Below are 18,509 nucleotides of genomic sequence, written 5' to 3' on the forward strand. Positions count from 1 at the left end.
GAATTGATGCACAATAGAGGCCATTTTGAGCGAATGCACACGCCGGACGCGATGCAATAAATGGCCGTTGGGCAGGAGATGGAGATGAGTAGCCGAGAAGAGACTGTTTCTTTTTAAGCGTCATTATCATGTCCTCAAGGGATGGTTCGTTCGTACGCGATAATCCAATACTGCAATTACCTTTTTTAAATTCAAATCTACCTTTAGGCGTTTTGAAAACGCTCGTCCCAGATCGATCTGTTCTACGATCAGTTAACATGTACATGCCCCTCAGGAAATCTGCAGAACTGTTCGCTCGATATGGAGGAGTACTTGCGGTAGCTCTAGCTAGCACTTGCAAACAAATTGATCCATAAAAAAGCAATCTCAACCGGCAGACAGGGCAATAAAATTTGACTCAATTCACCGTGCTGCTGCCAGTCGGTGTTTGGAACAAGCTGTCCACAAGTAATCGCTGGAGCTGAATCTGGTAGCGAGTAGAGAACTTCTGATCGGATCCGATCTTGGATGCGTTACTCTTTTCCGTAGCCTCAGTTGTTGGTGCATAAAGAATCGTTCATGGCCACAGGACCCTGTACGTTCCTAGAACTACGCAAGGTTACAGCACGCGCAGGCATAACATTGGCCTGTTGCAGAAAACTGCAGTGAGCTACCGAGAAAACCGAGCCAATTTGGTACTCAATTTATAGCTCCTTTTAGAATGTGGTTGTCTGCTGCTGCTTGCTCTGTGTTTTTCCGCAGGTTTTTTTTTATGCCAAACCGTCAAACCCACTTCTGCTCGGGGCGGACCGTCCTCGATGATCATGTTTCCGAGCGTATCGTCGCGCATTGTCTGCCGCGCTTTATCATGGCGGGGATGGTTTGCGAAAAAACAAAACTGCTTTGAAAGTAAAAACATGCCCCCGCGAACACAATGGGACAAAATATTTGTCCGTGAAGTGTTTGAGTCGCTGCGGAACATCACATCACCATGAGCTGATGATGGGGCGCGCTTAATTGGGTTCGCCTAAGCTTCTTTGTGCGCTTCGAAACCACCTCCGAACATTTCCGGCGTGCCCAACAAGTTGGTGTAATACGAGTTAAAAACTCAACAAAAAAGATTCTGTTTTTGCCTTAAATTCCATAAAGAGATAAGGAAGAAAACGGTCAAACAGAGCGCAGTCCGATTCAACTTGCCTTGCAGGAAGATTTTCTCTCTAGGCAGGGGAAAAGTTGGAGAATAGGTACGATTGTGTGGTCGAGTATTTGCCCTCGGGGTGCTGTCTCAAAACGCCGAAATGTTCCCCCATTCGCGGCGGATTCGGTCCGATCGACGCTCCTGTCAAGGTCTGCGGCATGGCATGGAGACGGCCGTTATGAGGCTCCCTCGGCTAGATTTTACCGAACCCGGATAAAAGCGCAGCGGGAAAGAAGGGCACCAAACGCGTCCTATGCCAAGCCCACCGTAAGTGGGTGTCAATGGAAAGTTGAAGCTCCGAAGTCTTGCCCGGCTTGTCAAACGACACCCCGACGGGGCTTCATTTCCGGCATAGAAATTCCATCCCGGAGGTCGTCGTTCCGATAGCACAGGGGTCGAGTGGACACGACCTGTCCCTGGTACAATTGTGCCGGTGTTATCCCAGCCACGATAGATCCTGGTTTCCGTTGACACCTGCTGTACATGCGGTTGACAGAATTTCCATTTAAATCGACCATCGGACTCGATCGATAAAATTTGAATGTTCCCAAAACCGATCCGGGATCGTACCGTAAATCAACTCCCCAACAACAGCACCGGCTCACACCGGAGTGCCGATCTCGACCCGCGCCCGAGGTTGAGTTATAACATAATCGGTCTATTAAAATCCATTAAAAAGACACAGCTCTTTGACACTGCGCCCGATGCAGTCAAACTGCATCGTGACAAAACAAAGAAAGGACAGCCAGAGAGGCCCTTGCGGCGTGGGTCACGTGGGCAGAGGAAATTATCACTGTTTTGACAGCGTCATAATCTGTTGCTTGCTACTTTCTACTTTGTTTCGTTAACTTTCGCTGCTGCCGCAACCGGCGGAACGAAACTATGCTGCGAAGCCCGATGGAGAAGTCTAAAGGCCCTTACACAGTGCGGCCAAGAGCCATCGTAGACGGAACGAATGAATTTCATTCCGTGGATGATTATGCTTATGATTTGTGGGCGACGGCACACCACACGACAGTACAGGATGGGAAAACAAAACTGTGGATCCGAAAGCATCACTAATACTCCGCGAAGGGACGTCCCGTCCCGTCCCTTTGCGTGCGGCACATTTAATCGATTATTCATGATGATTTGTATTCGGATACGTGTTTGGATAGGCGTTTTGCTTTCAATTTGTCTTAGAATGATTCATTTACATGCGACGATGTGAAAATAATGTTGATTAATGGATTAGTACGCGTGGATAGTGGTAATAGCAGCCACGTTTTGTCACGTGTGCTTGAAATTGCTACCCTGCGCAAGCTGTAGATGGTCTTTTCGCCGGAAGTCCTCTTCAGATTAGCGTACTGCAAACGATAGACAGTTACATTCTTTGTATTTGCAGTCGCAATGAACTCGATACGCGGGGAGGGAAGAGTTGGTTGCGGAAGAGAAGCGATCGTTAGCTTCTTATAAGGTTATGAATTCTTCACGCGCACCCGTTGTCTAAGATCGTTGTGCCAGATATCTTTCGCAGACAGGGCAGATTAAATCAAACCGTGCCGTGATTGCTACCCCATGCAAACCCCGTGCTCCTTGTAGGTGTAAATCTTGACAAAACGTGTGTCATTCTGTCAGAAATCTGCGGTATCTCCGTTTATAGAAATAGCCGAGATTGACGGGAGCCGATTAGTGGCCGGGTGCTGGGTACATGGGAAACAAGTTGTCAACGATCGCGAACGATCGGTTTGCGCGGTATAGCAGCGCTCCCTGCAAGCTTATAGAGCCGTATGAATGTACCACACTGTTGGCATAATTTTGCTCTAAGCATACTACTACGAGATGGATGGTATGTTGCGCCCTCTATCGGGAAAGATCGTGAAGCTCAACACAAATTATGACAGATCTTTTCAGCCTCACCGCGGGCCGTTAATTGAAGATATCCGCGGCACGGATAATTAAACCGAACCCGAAATACTTGCTCAGGTGAAAGTGTCTACAATGTGGACGCCTGTTAGCTGACAAACGTCCATCAGCAGAGATTTGCGTATCATGCGCACAGTTACCTAAATAGTACGCAAACCGCAGCAAAACCGGTAATTGCATGTCGCGTAAGTGCATACGGCCAACTAAATGGCGTGTCGTCGGCAAACTTCAAAGGATTGCTGCGGTCGCCATAGTGGCAGGTACATGTGCAATTTAGTAAAATAAACCTCTGCCCACGCGGGCCAGCAACGGCCAGGCTCGATAGCAGTGGCATTAGTACGATCTTTGCATTGCTCCGTTCTAAGAACTCTGAGTGGTCTGGCAGGCTAACCGTCGAAGTGAATGTTGCTGAATGTACAACAGCAGCAGGTTGGATGGGGTTGTTCCCATTCGGGTGATTTTTGCACTTCCTCAGCTGTGTCCGAGAAGGTAAGGTGCATTGATTGCAGTGCGTTGTATAAGCTCGGTACGCCACAAATCACGTTCAATCGCATGAGAGTTCGCTCGTTAGAAGCACATTAAAAGGGATGCAATTGTTTTAATTACAATGTTCCCTTTTACTACTCGCTGCGAAATAGATTGCTTCTGTCCCACAAAAGGCAAGAGAGCCTTGAGATGTGCGAACCGGAAATCTTGGTGTCGATCGGAAATTTTTGATTTATGAACCAAGTCGTTTTGTTTTTTTCCTCCGGGTGGCTTTAAGTGTAAATGTGCACCGGAGCCACAACACCACACGCATGTGTGTGCGATATAGCACGATCATCCCTCTTAACTGCCTCCAAGCCCGCTTCGTTACGTCATCTGCGTCGTCGTCGTGTGAAGTGTTGAATATGAATTACAGCGTTCCACACCGCGGATCCAGTCGAATGTCACCTCGGTCGGTCTCTGTACGATGGCGATAAGTGAAGTGCTAAACGCTTCGAGAGAACCTTTTAGTAGCCGTTTTATCCCCCATCCAGCAGGGATCCGCCATCCTGACGCGGAAAAGTGAACGTGACCGAGAGGGGAATCAGTTACCCCTCGGTTGGTGTGGCTCGGGAAAGCGAGGTAGCACAAATTAATAGCGATGGTAGTTTTATGGATTGAGATAATGCCAGCCAGTTTGTCGCATAGGTTATGTGTGCGATTATCCGCTCTTTTATCTGTGCGGCGAGCGGCCGTTACTGTTACGCTCGATGAAATATGTCACGGCTACGCTAATCTGGCAATTGAATTTACACAGCTGGCTAGGGGAGATGTTCAATTCCGCCCCTTCTCACATCACGACGGTGGGAAAATGTTACACCAGAGAGGGTGATTATGATTGCAGTCATCACTTAATTAGTTTACTATTTAATACCTTCTCTCGTTCAAGTAAAACGTATGATCATGGAGTTATGGGCTCAAATAATGACGCCATTTGCTTGTGAATCTTCGCCACCAACTGTGTCATCGTACAGTAACTCTCGTTTATTTGTGTAAATTTATTTCGGTACACCTTTCTTTCCGTAGTACGTAGTGAAAGCGGAACACATTGAGGGGATTGAAGCGATCGTTATTATTTTTGCATCGTTTCGAAAGGATCGTAACCTCTCCAGTTTCCGTTACGATCAGGTTAAAGCGAACGGTATTATATGATCCCACTTGACCTTAGGCCGTTGTGGATGGTTGCACCGATGCGTTAGGTTGCATGAGTCAATATTGATCCTCCCGAGTAGATGGCGTTGGAATATTGAGCAAAAGTCAACAAAGGGCCTCTTCTCCTGATGAAGACGTCGAAGAAATGGTTGTTGATTGAGAGCGACATCCAGCGGAGAAAGAAGTGTAGGACCTGTTAGCTTTCAATATATTTTTGCAAGACGTCTTTAAATGGGTCCCCATCATTAGATGATCCTAGACGCTGACCTAGCCGTTTGCTGGAAGTCAATTGAACTCGATAGTTCTGAACGGTGGTAGCGTGTCTACGCGGTGTGATGGAGTCTTCAGTTGTCTAAACTGGGTCACAAAATAGGTCGAGCATCTCTAATTGAATTGGCGCACGGTAGATCACGAAAGGCCCATCCGTACCATCGGACCGGCTCTAAATACTCTCCCTTCACGAACGACAACGAGCGGCAGGAGGAAAGGTTTGGCGGACGTTCTTTGGGGAGCATCCGGTTGCACCCTCACGTTCTACGATTAGTGCACGTACGCATTCGACCGTTTATGCAGCAGAACTTCCCGACAGCTTCGCAATGCCCGACAATGGACGAACCCCGTTGGTGGTGGTGGTGCCCGTCGTTGATAATTTATTTTTCCAAACGCGTTGCAGGGCGCGTTTATTTGAGTGTGGCCGTGTGTTTGGCAGTCTGTGCATACAGGGAAGGTTTGTCCCCTTTTTGCGCCGTTAGCAGGTTCTCCGGATGTCGAGTGTTTGTGAATTTCAACAGTTTGACGACTAACGAGCGATTTGTCAAAACAAACAAACGCGCAGCTTCGGAACGCAAAGGAAGTGATGTACCAATGTTCGGGCGGCAAACGACGGCCTTTTTTTTATCGGCCATTGCGTCCGTTGACATTAAACAACCGTACACCACCCTGCGCGGGAACAAGCAAAGCGAGGCGCAGTTGCTTATTTTGTGAACTTAAGCCGTGAAGTTCGAAGGGCACAACGGTTTCGTACGAGCAGCAGGACAAGGTAGCCAAACAACAGATTCAGTAGATTCTCGATGGGAGACTAACGATGGGAAACTTGCTCAGTGCATAGTGCACAGTGTTCAAACTTCAACCGTTACTAAAATTGTGGCTTTCTACAAGAAAGCTGACGTAACCTTGGTGTTTTGTGGTAGTCTTTTTCTAGCCTCTAATACTCTAACCTAAAAAAAAACGATCGATCTTTCGCGAAGTGCTTCGATCGATTGTAGATCTTCAGCGCTAGAGGTGTTCAATGTTGGAAGGAACCATTATGAAACCATTCAAAAAAATCCTACCAGATTTAGATAAAAGAAAAATGTTTCAGACAAATAATACCTGTCAATGTTGTATCTGATCGTTATAACAAACCTTTGCAGAGCCTCACTGTGTGTACGCATGATCCCACCAATGTGACCTTCCCAATGATCGGCATATTACTCTAATCCACACGCCAGAGTTATTCGTCATAACGCATAGAAATATTGTAACCCACCGGCCTGCAAAGTCTTATCTCGTCAATATCCATGTCTTCAGTGTTGCCCTGAACACAGTGTGCGGATGATTGGTGAACCACCTAATTGTTTGACCCGGCAATATGTAGCATGTCAATTGATCTTATCCGTCCAGCAAGTCCAGTCAGCCGGTTGCGTTACACTCGTGCAGCCAATGCGATCCCGTGTGGGCAGTGCGCTTTAATTGGAACACCAACGCAACCGATGGGGGCTACTAACGCGCCAAAGGTATACTATCGGTCGGCTGAGCATATGTGTGTGTGTGTGTTTTCATGTTTTTTTTCGGGAGGATTTGCGTAACCTTCACCAGACGCAAAAACGGGGAGGAGAGGCTAGAATTTCACCATTCCCCGGTTGTGGGCGATGCTGGTGCACGTACGAAAGGAGCAGGCCTTAGCCATGTCATTTGTCTGCGAACCGATTTTTATGGCGATCGAAAGCCGTTGTTTCGTGTGATTGGTGGGTTGTAGTATCAGATAAATATATGATCCGAGAGATGAATCAATCGTGTATTGCGTTGTACGTGCCGTGATCGGGTCGGGTAGTTTTTGTTTGGAATTGAGTGGTTTAAGCGAGTGGTACGGAAAGACAAAGCAAACCAGAATTGGTGGTTTGAACATCTGGGAGATGAAACGAACACTCATAATGTTAGCAATAATTTATTGTTCTAATCAGATTGTACGATAGCAAATCATTTAATTTTACTACCAAGAAAAGCATCAGGGTTTTAAAGCATGCAGCAGTGAAGATTACAAAGAGATGTTAATCAAATATTGTTTTGCAATCCCAAAAAAGACTGCGAGTTAACTTTTGATGTGCAACAACCGCGTCATGGTGGTGCTAACCATTCCCTGGTGGCCGGCTGGGTACCTTTAAGTGGAATCTATTTGCATCTATGATGCACTTAGTAAATCAGTTTCGGACGTGTCTCGGCGATGGTTTAGAGGCAAGTTTTTATCACCTCGGCGAAAAAAGCTTTCAGCGCAGCTGTTGTCAGCGCACTCTCGCTACATTCCAGCAACCGGGACTCGACAACAACAACGGCATTAACATTGTTTCTGTCCATTTTGAACGGAGGAACGGCCGATCATGAGGCGGGTGTGTACAGGGTTTGCATTTCAATGTGCTAAGACGTCGTCACGTCATGAAGGTTTCCGTCGTCGCCCGGGTGTCATGTTGGACAAACGGCATGAGCCCTGTCAGCGCGGGATCGCGTGTGGTCTGATCGATTATTCATCTGCAAGCCAAGCGGTTGCTGGACTCCCATCCATTCCTGCCCTGGACTGGGGTTCGATCAGCTGTTGGACAGCAGCAACTTGTCCACTTGGGCTGACGGCATGACGTAAGTATGTTTCGGTCGTTTGGTGCGAATCTGGGGACGTGAACAGCAAAGCCTTTAGCTTACAAGCGAAACCCCCCGGCGGCACTGTCGTCCGAAGTGCAGCATAAATCCTCGATTTCGCACACCTTCGCACAAGCAGGTCGGCAGCAATTTTTCCCGGTCTGCAGAAACTCCACGGCAGGATATTGTTACTCAGCGTCAGCTAGAAGAATGCAGCTAGCTCGATCCGTTTGGCGCATTGCATGCGAGTGTTTCAAACCTACACACCATGAACTATGGCAAATAGCTGGGCGAAGTACGCGCGTTTCGTCATTGCGTTCCTGCGCCAAGGCATTATAGCACCAACCACCAGCCAGCATATAATGCTGATAATCAATTAACATTCCGTTACCGCATTCCCTGCCAAAGCGAAAACGCACCAAATCGCATCGCGATCGCTGATGAGATAAAGTGAGAGGGGGGCTGCTGGGCTGCATAGACGCTGTTTATCGCGCGTAAAACAAAGGAAACGCCTAGTGCCGCACGATGAGTTCGCAGAGTGATAGAGAGACGATCGCAAGATTTTAATGAGTAAATTTATCGTCTAACTACAGTGGTGAATAACACACCGCATGAAGCTGCAGAACAAGTGGAATCATTGGTGAACTTTAAACGTAAGGTGCTTGAGCGTAATTTTGCCACGGATTATTCCTCGCGCCATCATTAATCTACACGCCCCAAACAAGGATCGTCACCCAAATTTGGCTGGTACGTACATTAAAGGGAATAATTTATCTCTTCACGCGAGGGGATCGCCCGTACAGTGGAACCGGGTGCGCGTTTCGCGCACAATCAGTGTCTGATCGAATGGTGACCCGTGAATACCTCCCAGCTGAAAGTTTAAAGCCCACTTACTGGTGGTTGATTGCGTGCCTCGCCGCAAGCTGGACGCAAAAATTCGAAGGCGACTTTTGCGTTTTTGTTTGCCAAAAGGCACACAAACTCCAAAAAAGATGGTTCCCAACGTTCCCAACATTACTCCAAGCTGCTGCAATTAGTTCGACAAGGTACGGTACGAAACACGCACCGAAATTTACTGCTCGGCTCGCATCGGACAAGAAGCAACACCACTCCATGTCGATATTTGTGCAGTACGGAGGGAAATAAATAAATAAACCTCAGCGCAGACTCCACTCGGGACGTGCGGACCAATCGTTGAGCGTTCGTTAAGAGCCGCACACACTGCAAACAGAGGAATGGGGAATGTTTGCCGGGAACGAATGAAACGAGTCCTTTGCCTTTTTTTGTGGGTCATCGAAAAACGAAATCCAATAATCGCAAACCACAGATCGCGCAAATTGTAAACTGATCAATTTACTCCGTAGCAACAAGGATTCAGGAACTGCAGAGCACAGTTGATACGACCATTGTCCCTACGAAGACAACGCGAAGACTGTAAATCAACCACAGTAAACGTTGTTAATCGTTGTTAATTTGTTATGGTGGTGAGCTTTACGGGTCTAAATGTAAGGACAAGCAGCGCTTCCAGGCTGCTGGCGCATCAGGAAGTTTTAAGGGATCAGAGGGAGAAGTTGAGTGGAGATCGCACGCTGCTGCTGCTGCTGACCTACTAACACGATACCGTTGATCTGAATCGAGCGGCAAAGCTAGCAATCGATCTCTTTTTTGCGGCTCACGATCGCGATCTTCAGCTGTCAAATTAGCGTGTGCCTGGCGGGATAAACGCGGCACCCAAGCATCGATATCGGCGAGACCCGACACCGATGGCCGGACAATAATAGGTCATGTGGAAGATAAGTGAATGCAGGCCGAAGGAAATGCACATGCAAGAGACCTCACGCCATCGTCCAGAACGCGCAATGCTAGAGCGACGCGACCGACTTGCATAATAAGCAGCATGAAGCCTAGCTCCTCAACCGCCTGGTTGGAGAGCGTTTGGTATCTGGATTGGTAGTTATACGCGTTATCGCGTTCCGTGTTCCGGACTGCAGACACACGAGCGACACGAGCCAACTCGTAACCCGGCTCGGCCCAGGGTTACGGATGTGTAATTGCGCGACCGAACAGTGCGTAACACAGCGTACGTACGTGTCTCTGACCTGGTTTATGTTTTCTTATACGCACACGAGACTGTGGCGAGACGACGACCGCATGAACGAAATGACCGACCGATCGGATTGTGACCGGAATCTCTCCAGTCCACCGATTACGGCAGGGGTCTGAGGAGGTTGGCCAGCAATTGCAGCGGAGCATCGTTTCCGATTTAATGTCATCGTAGAAGAGGCACCACTGGAGCGTACACGAGACACGGGTGGACACACCAGAAAGCGAAACATGATCGAATCTGCATAAGACAAGACCGGTGTGTTAATAATCATTATTATAAGCACATGATCGCTTACCTTACAAGGAAGCACCGAGGAAGGAGGGCAGCTTGGGCGAGAGTAGGGAGAGAAGTTGCTTTTGTTGGTGTAAATTGAATTTGCATTTTATCGTACGCAAAGTGTGTCTGTAAAAAATGGGAAGTGAGATCCCGATCCAGGTGATCCAGCGTTTTTAATTAACCTTGTCATAAATTTGCTCTTGAAGTTGTTGCTCACCGCGACACGGTGGCATTTGCATCGTGATTATTTTGGAGGAGAAGATGTGTCTTTATAAAAAAAAAACACACCCCGGTGGAGAGTGATAAGAAACGGTCCAGAACAATCTGCTGAGCTAATAAAGCTCGCACGTCAGTAATCGCAATCTCAATCACTTTCATGTTTCAAGCCGCGCTCATTATCAGCGGGGAACAGAATTTTTGGAACGCATCGCCGATGTCTCAATGGCTTCCTTTCAATGACGAACTTTTGTGATGAAATTTAATGCAACATTTGGCAGGAAACACAGGAAGGTTACTGACCAGTCAGGCCACTACACCAGTACGTGTGCTGCGTGGTTGATTTCGTTTCTGGGCGAGCAGCTCAGGCAGCTCAGATTTGTTCGATCGATTTTCAACGGAAGAGAGTCTCACTTCATCCGGACGTTTGGTAAAGACCAGATCAGGAAATTTAATACGAATACTCAGGATGGAATCGTTTGGCACAACGATCGGATCTATCGATGACGGTGTGACATTCGATAGCTGTAGCTTTTTTGTGCTGTCTTGTGAAGGTGCGATTCCGGATATTTTCCTGTTTTTTTGGGAGATCCTTTTTCGTAATGGGGTTTGCCCAGTGAGCTGAGACGGTTCCGCTGCGGTGGGTTGCGTATTGCAAGTTAAAATTATTTCCGGATAATATGAAATCGAAGTTTTAGGAAATGATTCTGAAGCCTCCAACTAAGAGGCTTCTGCTCTGAAGAAGAAATCCTCGATTGAACGTGTTCACGCCGAGAACCTTTCTGCTCAAGTGTCATCGAATAATTGGATTCGGAACGGCAGCTACTGTAAGCCGTTGTAAATTTCCCACATTATGCTACAAAGCTGTTGCCCACCTGTTGGTTGTCGGGCAATTCTGTCCTTGCGCAGATAATCCCTAATGATATGCTGCTGCCGACAGCCGTGCACCTACGAAGGCGCTCATCGTAGGAAGATCGGGCAATGCGTGTTCCGGACATTGTTGCCAGCCAGCTAGCTAGAACGCTGATGCGCTGGACGTACAGTATCTCATAACTGTCATGGTTAGCTCCCGCCTTACCTGTCACGGATGGTGCTATCACACATCCTCACGGCATTTGCAGGATGACGCGTTCGGAACTGCACTTGCGCCACATCGGAACCGGTTTCCGGGCCGGTGGAGTTTGCCGGGCACAGGAAGCACGTTGGCGAGGAACAAGATTCTTGTGATGCAGTAAACAACCCACGCTCAGCACGGACTCCATAATCTTAATCTTAATTTCATTCATAAACGGTGTCTGTGTGTGCCGTGTGGCGGGTCCGACGACGCTGAGGAGCGAGAGGATGTGAGACAAACCGCGCGCGCTGTATATGCCGACTCGCTTGCCATGCACGCGAAACACTGTATACACTAAAGATTGCCTCGAGTTGTCAAGGTGGTGCGGTTGGTAGGTTGCAGCAGTAGCAGGAGAAGAACCGAAGGTACTTACATTCGCCATTGGCAGTTATGAAGTTTGCCAATAAATAAACATTTTTACGAGCTAGTACTTGCCCCCTCCCCCCCACCCCCTACACGCTCAGGTCGCAAAATCCGAGGAACTAGGACATAGGAAAAGTGTATGCGCTGCACGTTGCCGTTCCTCACACGCGGCAATGATTCACAAACGCAGCGGCAACAGCAGCAGACAAAGACCGGCCCACCGAACGCATTGGAGAAAGGGCAGGCTTGAGACAGTTTGAGCCTGCAAATAGCTATAAAAGTGAGCAACAACCATCATGCACGTTTGCGCTCGAAAGTGCATTGGTTTGTAAAGATGTGTTGTTGCAGATAATTCTCCACTCATTAACATATCAACACACGGACTTCATACAGGGAGGTTAATAGGGGGAAGGCTCGCTCGAGCACAAGACATCATCAGAGGGAATGAAATGTAATGTCGGACCTGTCGTAACGCCGTGACCACATGCTCCGTTCTGTCTGCCTAGCCGGTCATATGGTTCACACAGTGTAGTGTCACGTCAGCGTCGGGGATCAGGTGAAGTTTGCAATGCAAACTCCTACAAAACGCAGGATCGTTTGTGTACGGTGCTTATTAAATGACCCTTTTTACGATGGTTGTGAATGGTTGCTGCACTCTATAGGATCTCTAGGGAAGGTTTGAAGAGCTTTAATTTGATCGACAACGATAGGAAACGTTGTACACGCATCCGGAACAGATTGATGATCATGACTTGGCGGGTACCGGCGAGTGCATGCTTAAGCTCACTTATACTCATAAAGTTGTCTGCATTCAATTCGTTTATTCTCGATTGGAAAGCATCTCTGTGCCCACCCCGTCGGGGGGAGGTTTCCTGGCGCATGAATTGTGGTCCCGCGAAGGTGACACTTCGGGGACGGAAATCTTCCCACGTGGTTACGGAGTTTGTGTTGTGCCCGGGCGTGTACCGATTGACGCACAACGGGCAACAACCACCACACGGAACTTGCACACCCATCATGGGATAAACTCAAACGTTACCCTCCTCCCCACCTCTTCCCCTAGGTTCCCCAGATGTCTTCAGGATATCTACGCTCGGTTTGCTCGGTCCGTGAAACCATTGAAACGAATTTATGTCAACGTTTTCTGGTCGGGATAGAAGAATGGCGGAAGAATGGGCACTAGGTGGAGAGGGGGAGAGACCCCTTTTGCGTTGGTGTTGAATGGAGTTGCAGAATCCCACGACTTTCTTTCCTCCAGTGACAGCTCCCCCCCTCCCGCCATCGACTCCCCCAACCTTCCTCCATTGTCGGTCGTGGCGATTCATTCAAGCGAACCGCGGCAACTGTCGAAGTGCGAACAATAAATGAAACTGGGGGGAAAATGACACCTCACCACGGGGTGGCCCAGTCTCCTACCACCAAGCCACCACGCTTCCCCATTAGCACAAGAGTCGTTAGAGACGGTGAAGGTGGTATGTGTTGGTGGCATTTGCCAAAAATTCGCACGCTGCATTCGGCTATTCCAAAGCTCACGATGACTGACTGGGCTGTGGACACAAGTATGGGACGGCCATCGGTTCAGCTTCTTGTTGAGGCGCTGCGTGCGCTGTCTCGCTCTGTGATAATGAGACGATAATTGAAGACATCTGTTCAGCGCACCAGATTGCACCAATAAGCGGACCTACTCTTGTGAGAAGATGTGTGAAAATGTCGCCTTTTTTATCAGGGTGTGAAACTTTTCGTTCAAGTAAATGAAGTCTCAATCTGGGCATCAGTGTTGCGTTCTATTTCTTTTCTTGTGCGAAGCAAGCGCGAAAGCGCCACAACCATTTTCGCCGCTCCGTTTCTGTTCAGTGCAATCACTTTCACGGTTGCGGTTTTTGTCCCGTGCAACACTTAGTAGTGGCATTTAGAAAGTTCAGTAAGCGGAGACGGTTTAATGATTTAAACCGACGCACGACTCGATCGTAAGCTGCGGTTTTGTAACTCTAGAATGTTGACTGTATCTGCCTGCCGTGTGGAGTGTGCAAAGTTTCACCAGAACGGTGGGTAATGTCATTCACGATCGCAGGCCGAAACCGCGCAATTTGATTAAGATATCAGATTCATCATTCCGGACTTCTCCCCCATCAGGGTTCATTCATCCGTTTTTCATCCGCAGTGTCCGATCGCATCACGCTGGATCGCAATGAATGGAGTTGCATTGTTGCATGATGATGTGTCGTCGGGCCAGGAGCATTAAACCGCCCGATGCTCGATGTCCGAGAGTGTAGCAAAAATGAATATTATTATTCCACGCGATCTGATGCTCCGGCTTGGTGGAGTAGCACATGTTTGCTACTAGCGTGACGATAAGATCGTGACGTTGTGTGTATATGTAAAGGACAGGAAATGGTAATTACTTTTCTACAAAGCGTCTAACAGCTAAAAACAAGCTTTTCCTCTAGTATTAAATTGTTTTCGGGGGCTTGTCTTTGCTTTACACAATTGTGTGTTCGCGATCGTCTAGCGTCTTGCGTTTCGTTTTATAGCTACAATCATTTAACCCTCTTTATGTGAGGCAATTTTTTCTTGCCAACCACACACAACTCATCTTCTTTATGTGCAGCCCCAAGCCAAGCAATGTGAGTGTTCTTACCCGGTGACCATAAGGAAGCGAAATGAAGACGCTTGCAGCGTGTGCTCCTCTCCTTCATCTGCGGTTCTGACTCATCCGCCGATCGTTTGTCTGCAGTTCGCAGCGTAGTGTGATGTTTTTTTCTTACCTACACTTGTTGAAGAGCGTTCGAGTTGAAGTTTGCAAGCCTAAAAATGCATTAAAACAAAGAACTTCCACTACTACGATATGTCCTTCAAGACGTGCCGTAGCTTCAACCGAAACCTGCTTCTGAATCATCCTGCCTGCCGGCTGTACGCTATTGGATATGATAGTCCCTCCCTCAGTTCATGCGGAAGGGTAGAATTTGCGCTTGCATCGGTTCTCCGCATCATTTACAGTAATTGCGAACCCTGTGTGAACACACACACACACACATACAGATGGTGGCGCACGCGGGGTGCAATAATGTCGACCTTTCTGTTGCATCGCGTGCACTCCTGCATCTCCTGGCAACTTCTGGCGGAGCAAACAAGATGGGGGCACATTGTTGGGCTGTGCACGAGACGTCTCCACCGGGAACTTGCCTCCGAACAGGGAGAAGGACCCTGGTATTTCTCTGTCGGTGTGTGTTGTTAGCCTGCTGCGGTTTGGTGTTTGCTAAACGAATTAAACCGGTTCCCTGCAGGGAGCGCTAGAATTCTTGTGCTGTACAGGCTGGCGAACTTCACCGAGCGGGTCAGAGTGGTTTTTTGGGTGCCAGTCTGGCGTAAATTTAAACTTGAAACTATGAACCTTTTTTTAATCCAGAAGTAGTGTTTAAAATAATGGAGAAGATCCTTGTCACAGATCATGATCCGCCCAACCATGATGATGTCCTCAAGAAACGATTATAAAGCGATAATGGACATACCAAACGCTTTAAATTCCAAACTAATTTCTTCATACGCTCGTGAACGGTCGCGAGGTATCCGGCAGTTGACCAAGACCCGTTCTGACCTACATTCTCACAGCTGTAACTGGCTGGCTTAGGATCACCTCGTTAACGGGTTCACGGGCAAACGCAAACCGTGAGGAGGCAGGATCAGTGGCAAAAAAAAAGTCACGCGTTCGAATTGCGCTGTTGCCGCGGCACTGTCATCGTCATCGATAATTAAAAGTAATTGCCCACTGCCGGAAAGTGGACGTTCACGAGTCGCACACGAGTAGAATGCGAGCACGGTTCCTTCTCGTAATTTCGCTACGCAACTTAACTTGGGATGCAAACAACAAGATCACGACTCGTTCGACTCCGTCGCCCGGATCGACCGTTCAAAGCTGCGGGCTTTCTCTTATCTTCCGAATCGCCTTCAAAGTATGTATGCGCCTAAAAGCGCCAAAGCGCCAACTACCCTTTGTCCGTTGCTGTCTTACGTAAAGCCACTCTCGCAAGGAACCGCCATCGGCCAACGGCAACAGGGATCATCTCGTGGTGCCTTATTTGCACCTTCGCCAAGTGCACTCTCACTACCCGGTACCTTCACTGGAGCATCTCGTGGTGCTGAGGGGGATCTTTAACCGATCGACCGATCGCCGAGCAGTTGCCGACCGCCGGCACTCCATTACATCACGATCACCGACCGACCGCCGTTCGATATCCATTTCAAATTCAAATGCACAGTGAAGATGACGGGAGCGTGGTCAGGTACCGTCAGGGTTTATCTTGCACTCGAATCTCAATTGTGTGAGCGTCCTAGCTGCACAAGGGTGGCCAATGTGCTCCACAACAATTTAGTGAGCTGCAGGGCAATGTACTCTGGAACCGTTGCATTGTGCTTAGACTCCAGTTGTCCAGGTTGATAGCCTTAAGGACAAAAGGGATGTCCAAATCGATTGATCAATACTTTGTTGCTCTGACCCTTGCTCTGAACCAGTTGGTGTTTGTGGATTAAAAATGAATCAGAAATTATCGTATCGGGGATTTGTTTGGAAGACCACCAACGAAGACTTACTCGGCCCACTAAACCGTTTTTATTGCTCGTCTAAAGGTGACGTTAATGTATATTCCAATATTCCAACCCCGAATCGCTCGTCGCAACGGATAACCCACGCAAAATTGTCGAATGGAAGAGTTGGTAAGGAAATGTGCCATCAATCGTGCTAGCACATCGTCTGACATTGGATATTTTGAGAAGATAGACTAGCAATAAGATTAGTCAACTTGGGTAGTAGTTGAGTCGATCACTCAATATTTCTTGTACAAAATTTGTCTTTGTCCATCAGTCACCGTTTTTAACAAATTCGTTTTTCTTTCCCTTTCTCCATTCCACAGACTGTGTACGCTTTCACGAGCAATGTGTCCGCTGCACCGAATCCGGCTGTATCAAGTGTGCGGAAGTGCTGCGCATCGATACCGGCGAATGCCTATCGGAATGTCCGTCCGGGTACGGTGCGCAGTGGTCAACCAGCAGCGAGTACATGGGGCGCGTCTGCTATCCGGTCGAAATGTCCGGTTCGTTCTTGGCCGCTGTCGTCGGGATTGTCGCCGGAGCCATTCTGTGCGTGGTGCTGATCGTGGGCGTCATGGCCATACTGAGACGTCGCCAAAAGCGGAAAAAGTATCGCGAATCATTCATCGATGAAAACATCGACCGGCTCGAGTTCCTGCGCCAGCTGGACGAGCTGCGACCCCAGGCGGAATACTTTCTGCAGATGCTGAACGACACTAGGCGACAGATACGCAAACTGCATCTGGCCGGCGATAGTGCCGGTGCGGCTACGTACCATCCGGTGGTGCGCGATCTGGCCAAGATACTGATTCTGCTGAACAAACCGATCGAACTGATCAATGCGCCACCGCACGATTGGCAACGGCTGTACGTGTGGGCTGAACGAGTGCTGGACCGTTACAAGCCGGAGTTGGCACAGCTGATCGAGTTCCTGCAGCAACCGTCGTCGGCGTCCGATCCGCGGCTCGGTTCGTCGGACCATTCCACCTTCAAGGCGGGCTACGATCAGCACGGGCCAGGGCCGACGGACCTATCGCCCAGCTTGAGCCAGAAGAACGAGCGCAATCTGCTGCAGCCGGAATTGATTCAGCTGCAGAAGCATCGAACCCTGCCGACGATGCAGACTACGCACCATTTCCTGGGTTCGCTGATCAGTTTGCACGAGTTCGACGAACGATCGTCGCACACGACGGACACCAGCTCCAACCACCACTCGACGACGGGCGTGGTCAGCGGGAGTGGTGTGGGTGGAGGTGGTGGGGCCGGTGGCAACAATCCGTTCGACGATACGTTCGATCACGTCCGAACGTACCTGTCGACGTCCGGCATGAACGATAGCTCGCTCTGGCTGCAGGACGAGTTCTTCAAGCTGGGCTTCCGGCCACAGGATGAAATCACGACGGAGCTGTGAGATCATCGAGCGCCGGCCCCTTATCGTCACCATTCCAGTGCAAATTGAAACGAGCAAAGATACGGGAAGCAATATGTATATAGGCAATAAACGCCGCCCTGGAAGGTGCTATCGATCGATCGATCATCCGTCGACAGGATCACGGAACCGCACACGCACACACACACACAAACATACAAAACACGCGCACAGCATCCGCGGCTTGGGGCGTGCACTAGTCAGTTACGAGCGGTGCTGGATCACTAACGATGGTCTCGATTGTTTGCGGCAAGATTTGGAAACAGATCGGACGAACGAATGGCTTCGTTGCATGGGACAATTAGTTTGTAATCAGAATAAGAATTTACTTAGAGTAAGTGCGAACTAACACACGGAAGAAAGGGACGGAATCGTTCAACAAGTAGCTTGAACAAGCAATGAGAAAATACGTTGTAAAACTATTTATGGAAACGTACACTACACGAGATACCAATGGTTTTGATGGATAAGAAACAAGGAATTATTAAACAGGTTTCCGTTTTCTCAAGCAATGTATGTACTAATTTATCTGGGACCGAATGCGGTGCATTGACGGTGGTCCACGTTGAACAAAGTACGACTTTAAACGAAAAAAAAAAATACATTTTCGTTTACAATTACTACCCACACGGATGGGTTATAGTGCGATGAAGCTATTATTATCATATTACGAACGAATTAAGTGAATAAAAAGCTTGTACAGCAGAGAAACGTGTTGAAAGAATAAATGTAGCTTTTGTTAAGAAGATTAAAAAAGAGATGATTTTAACAG

General features: G+C 48.4%; 2 protein-coding genes across 2 annotated transcripts in view; both read left to right on the plus strand.

Moving 5' to 3' along the window:
- Positions 1 to 18,509, plus strand: part of LOC118505015 (translationally-controlled tumor protein homolog) — a 45,800-nt gene that overhangs the window by 13,711 nt on the left and 13,580 nt on the right. The window contains exon 2 of the mRNA XM_036040204.1: positions 16,632 to 16,783. The gene's annotated coding sequence lies outside the window, so the exon portion shown is untranslated. The remainder of the gene's footprint in view (positions 1 to 16,631; positions 16,784 to 18,509) is intronic.
- LOC118505011 lies at positions 16,790 to 18,506 on the plus strand. Its single transcript, XM_036040199.1, has one exon. It carries the CDS (start codon positions 16,805 to 16,807, stop codon positions 17,717 to 17,719), a length of 915 nt encoding a protein of 304 aa, XP_035896092.1. The 5' UTR covers positions 16,790 to 16,804; the 3' UTR covers positions 17,720 to 18,506.

This window comes from Anopheles stephensi, chromosome 2, assembly GCF_013141755.1.
Source record: "Anopheles stephensi strain Indian chromosome 2, UCI_ANSTEP_V1.0, whole genome shotgun sequence".
In the NCBI taxonomy this organism is placed as follows: Eukaryota; Metazoa; Arthropoda; class Insecta; order Diptera; family Culicidae; genus Anopheles; species Anopheles stephensi.

Excerpts from the sequence above, each read along its gene's own strand:
- LOC118505011 (XM_036040199.1), top strand. The coding sequence starts at position 16,805 with ATGTCCGGTTCGTTCTTGGCCGCTGTCGTCGGGATTGTCGCCGGAGCC.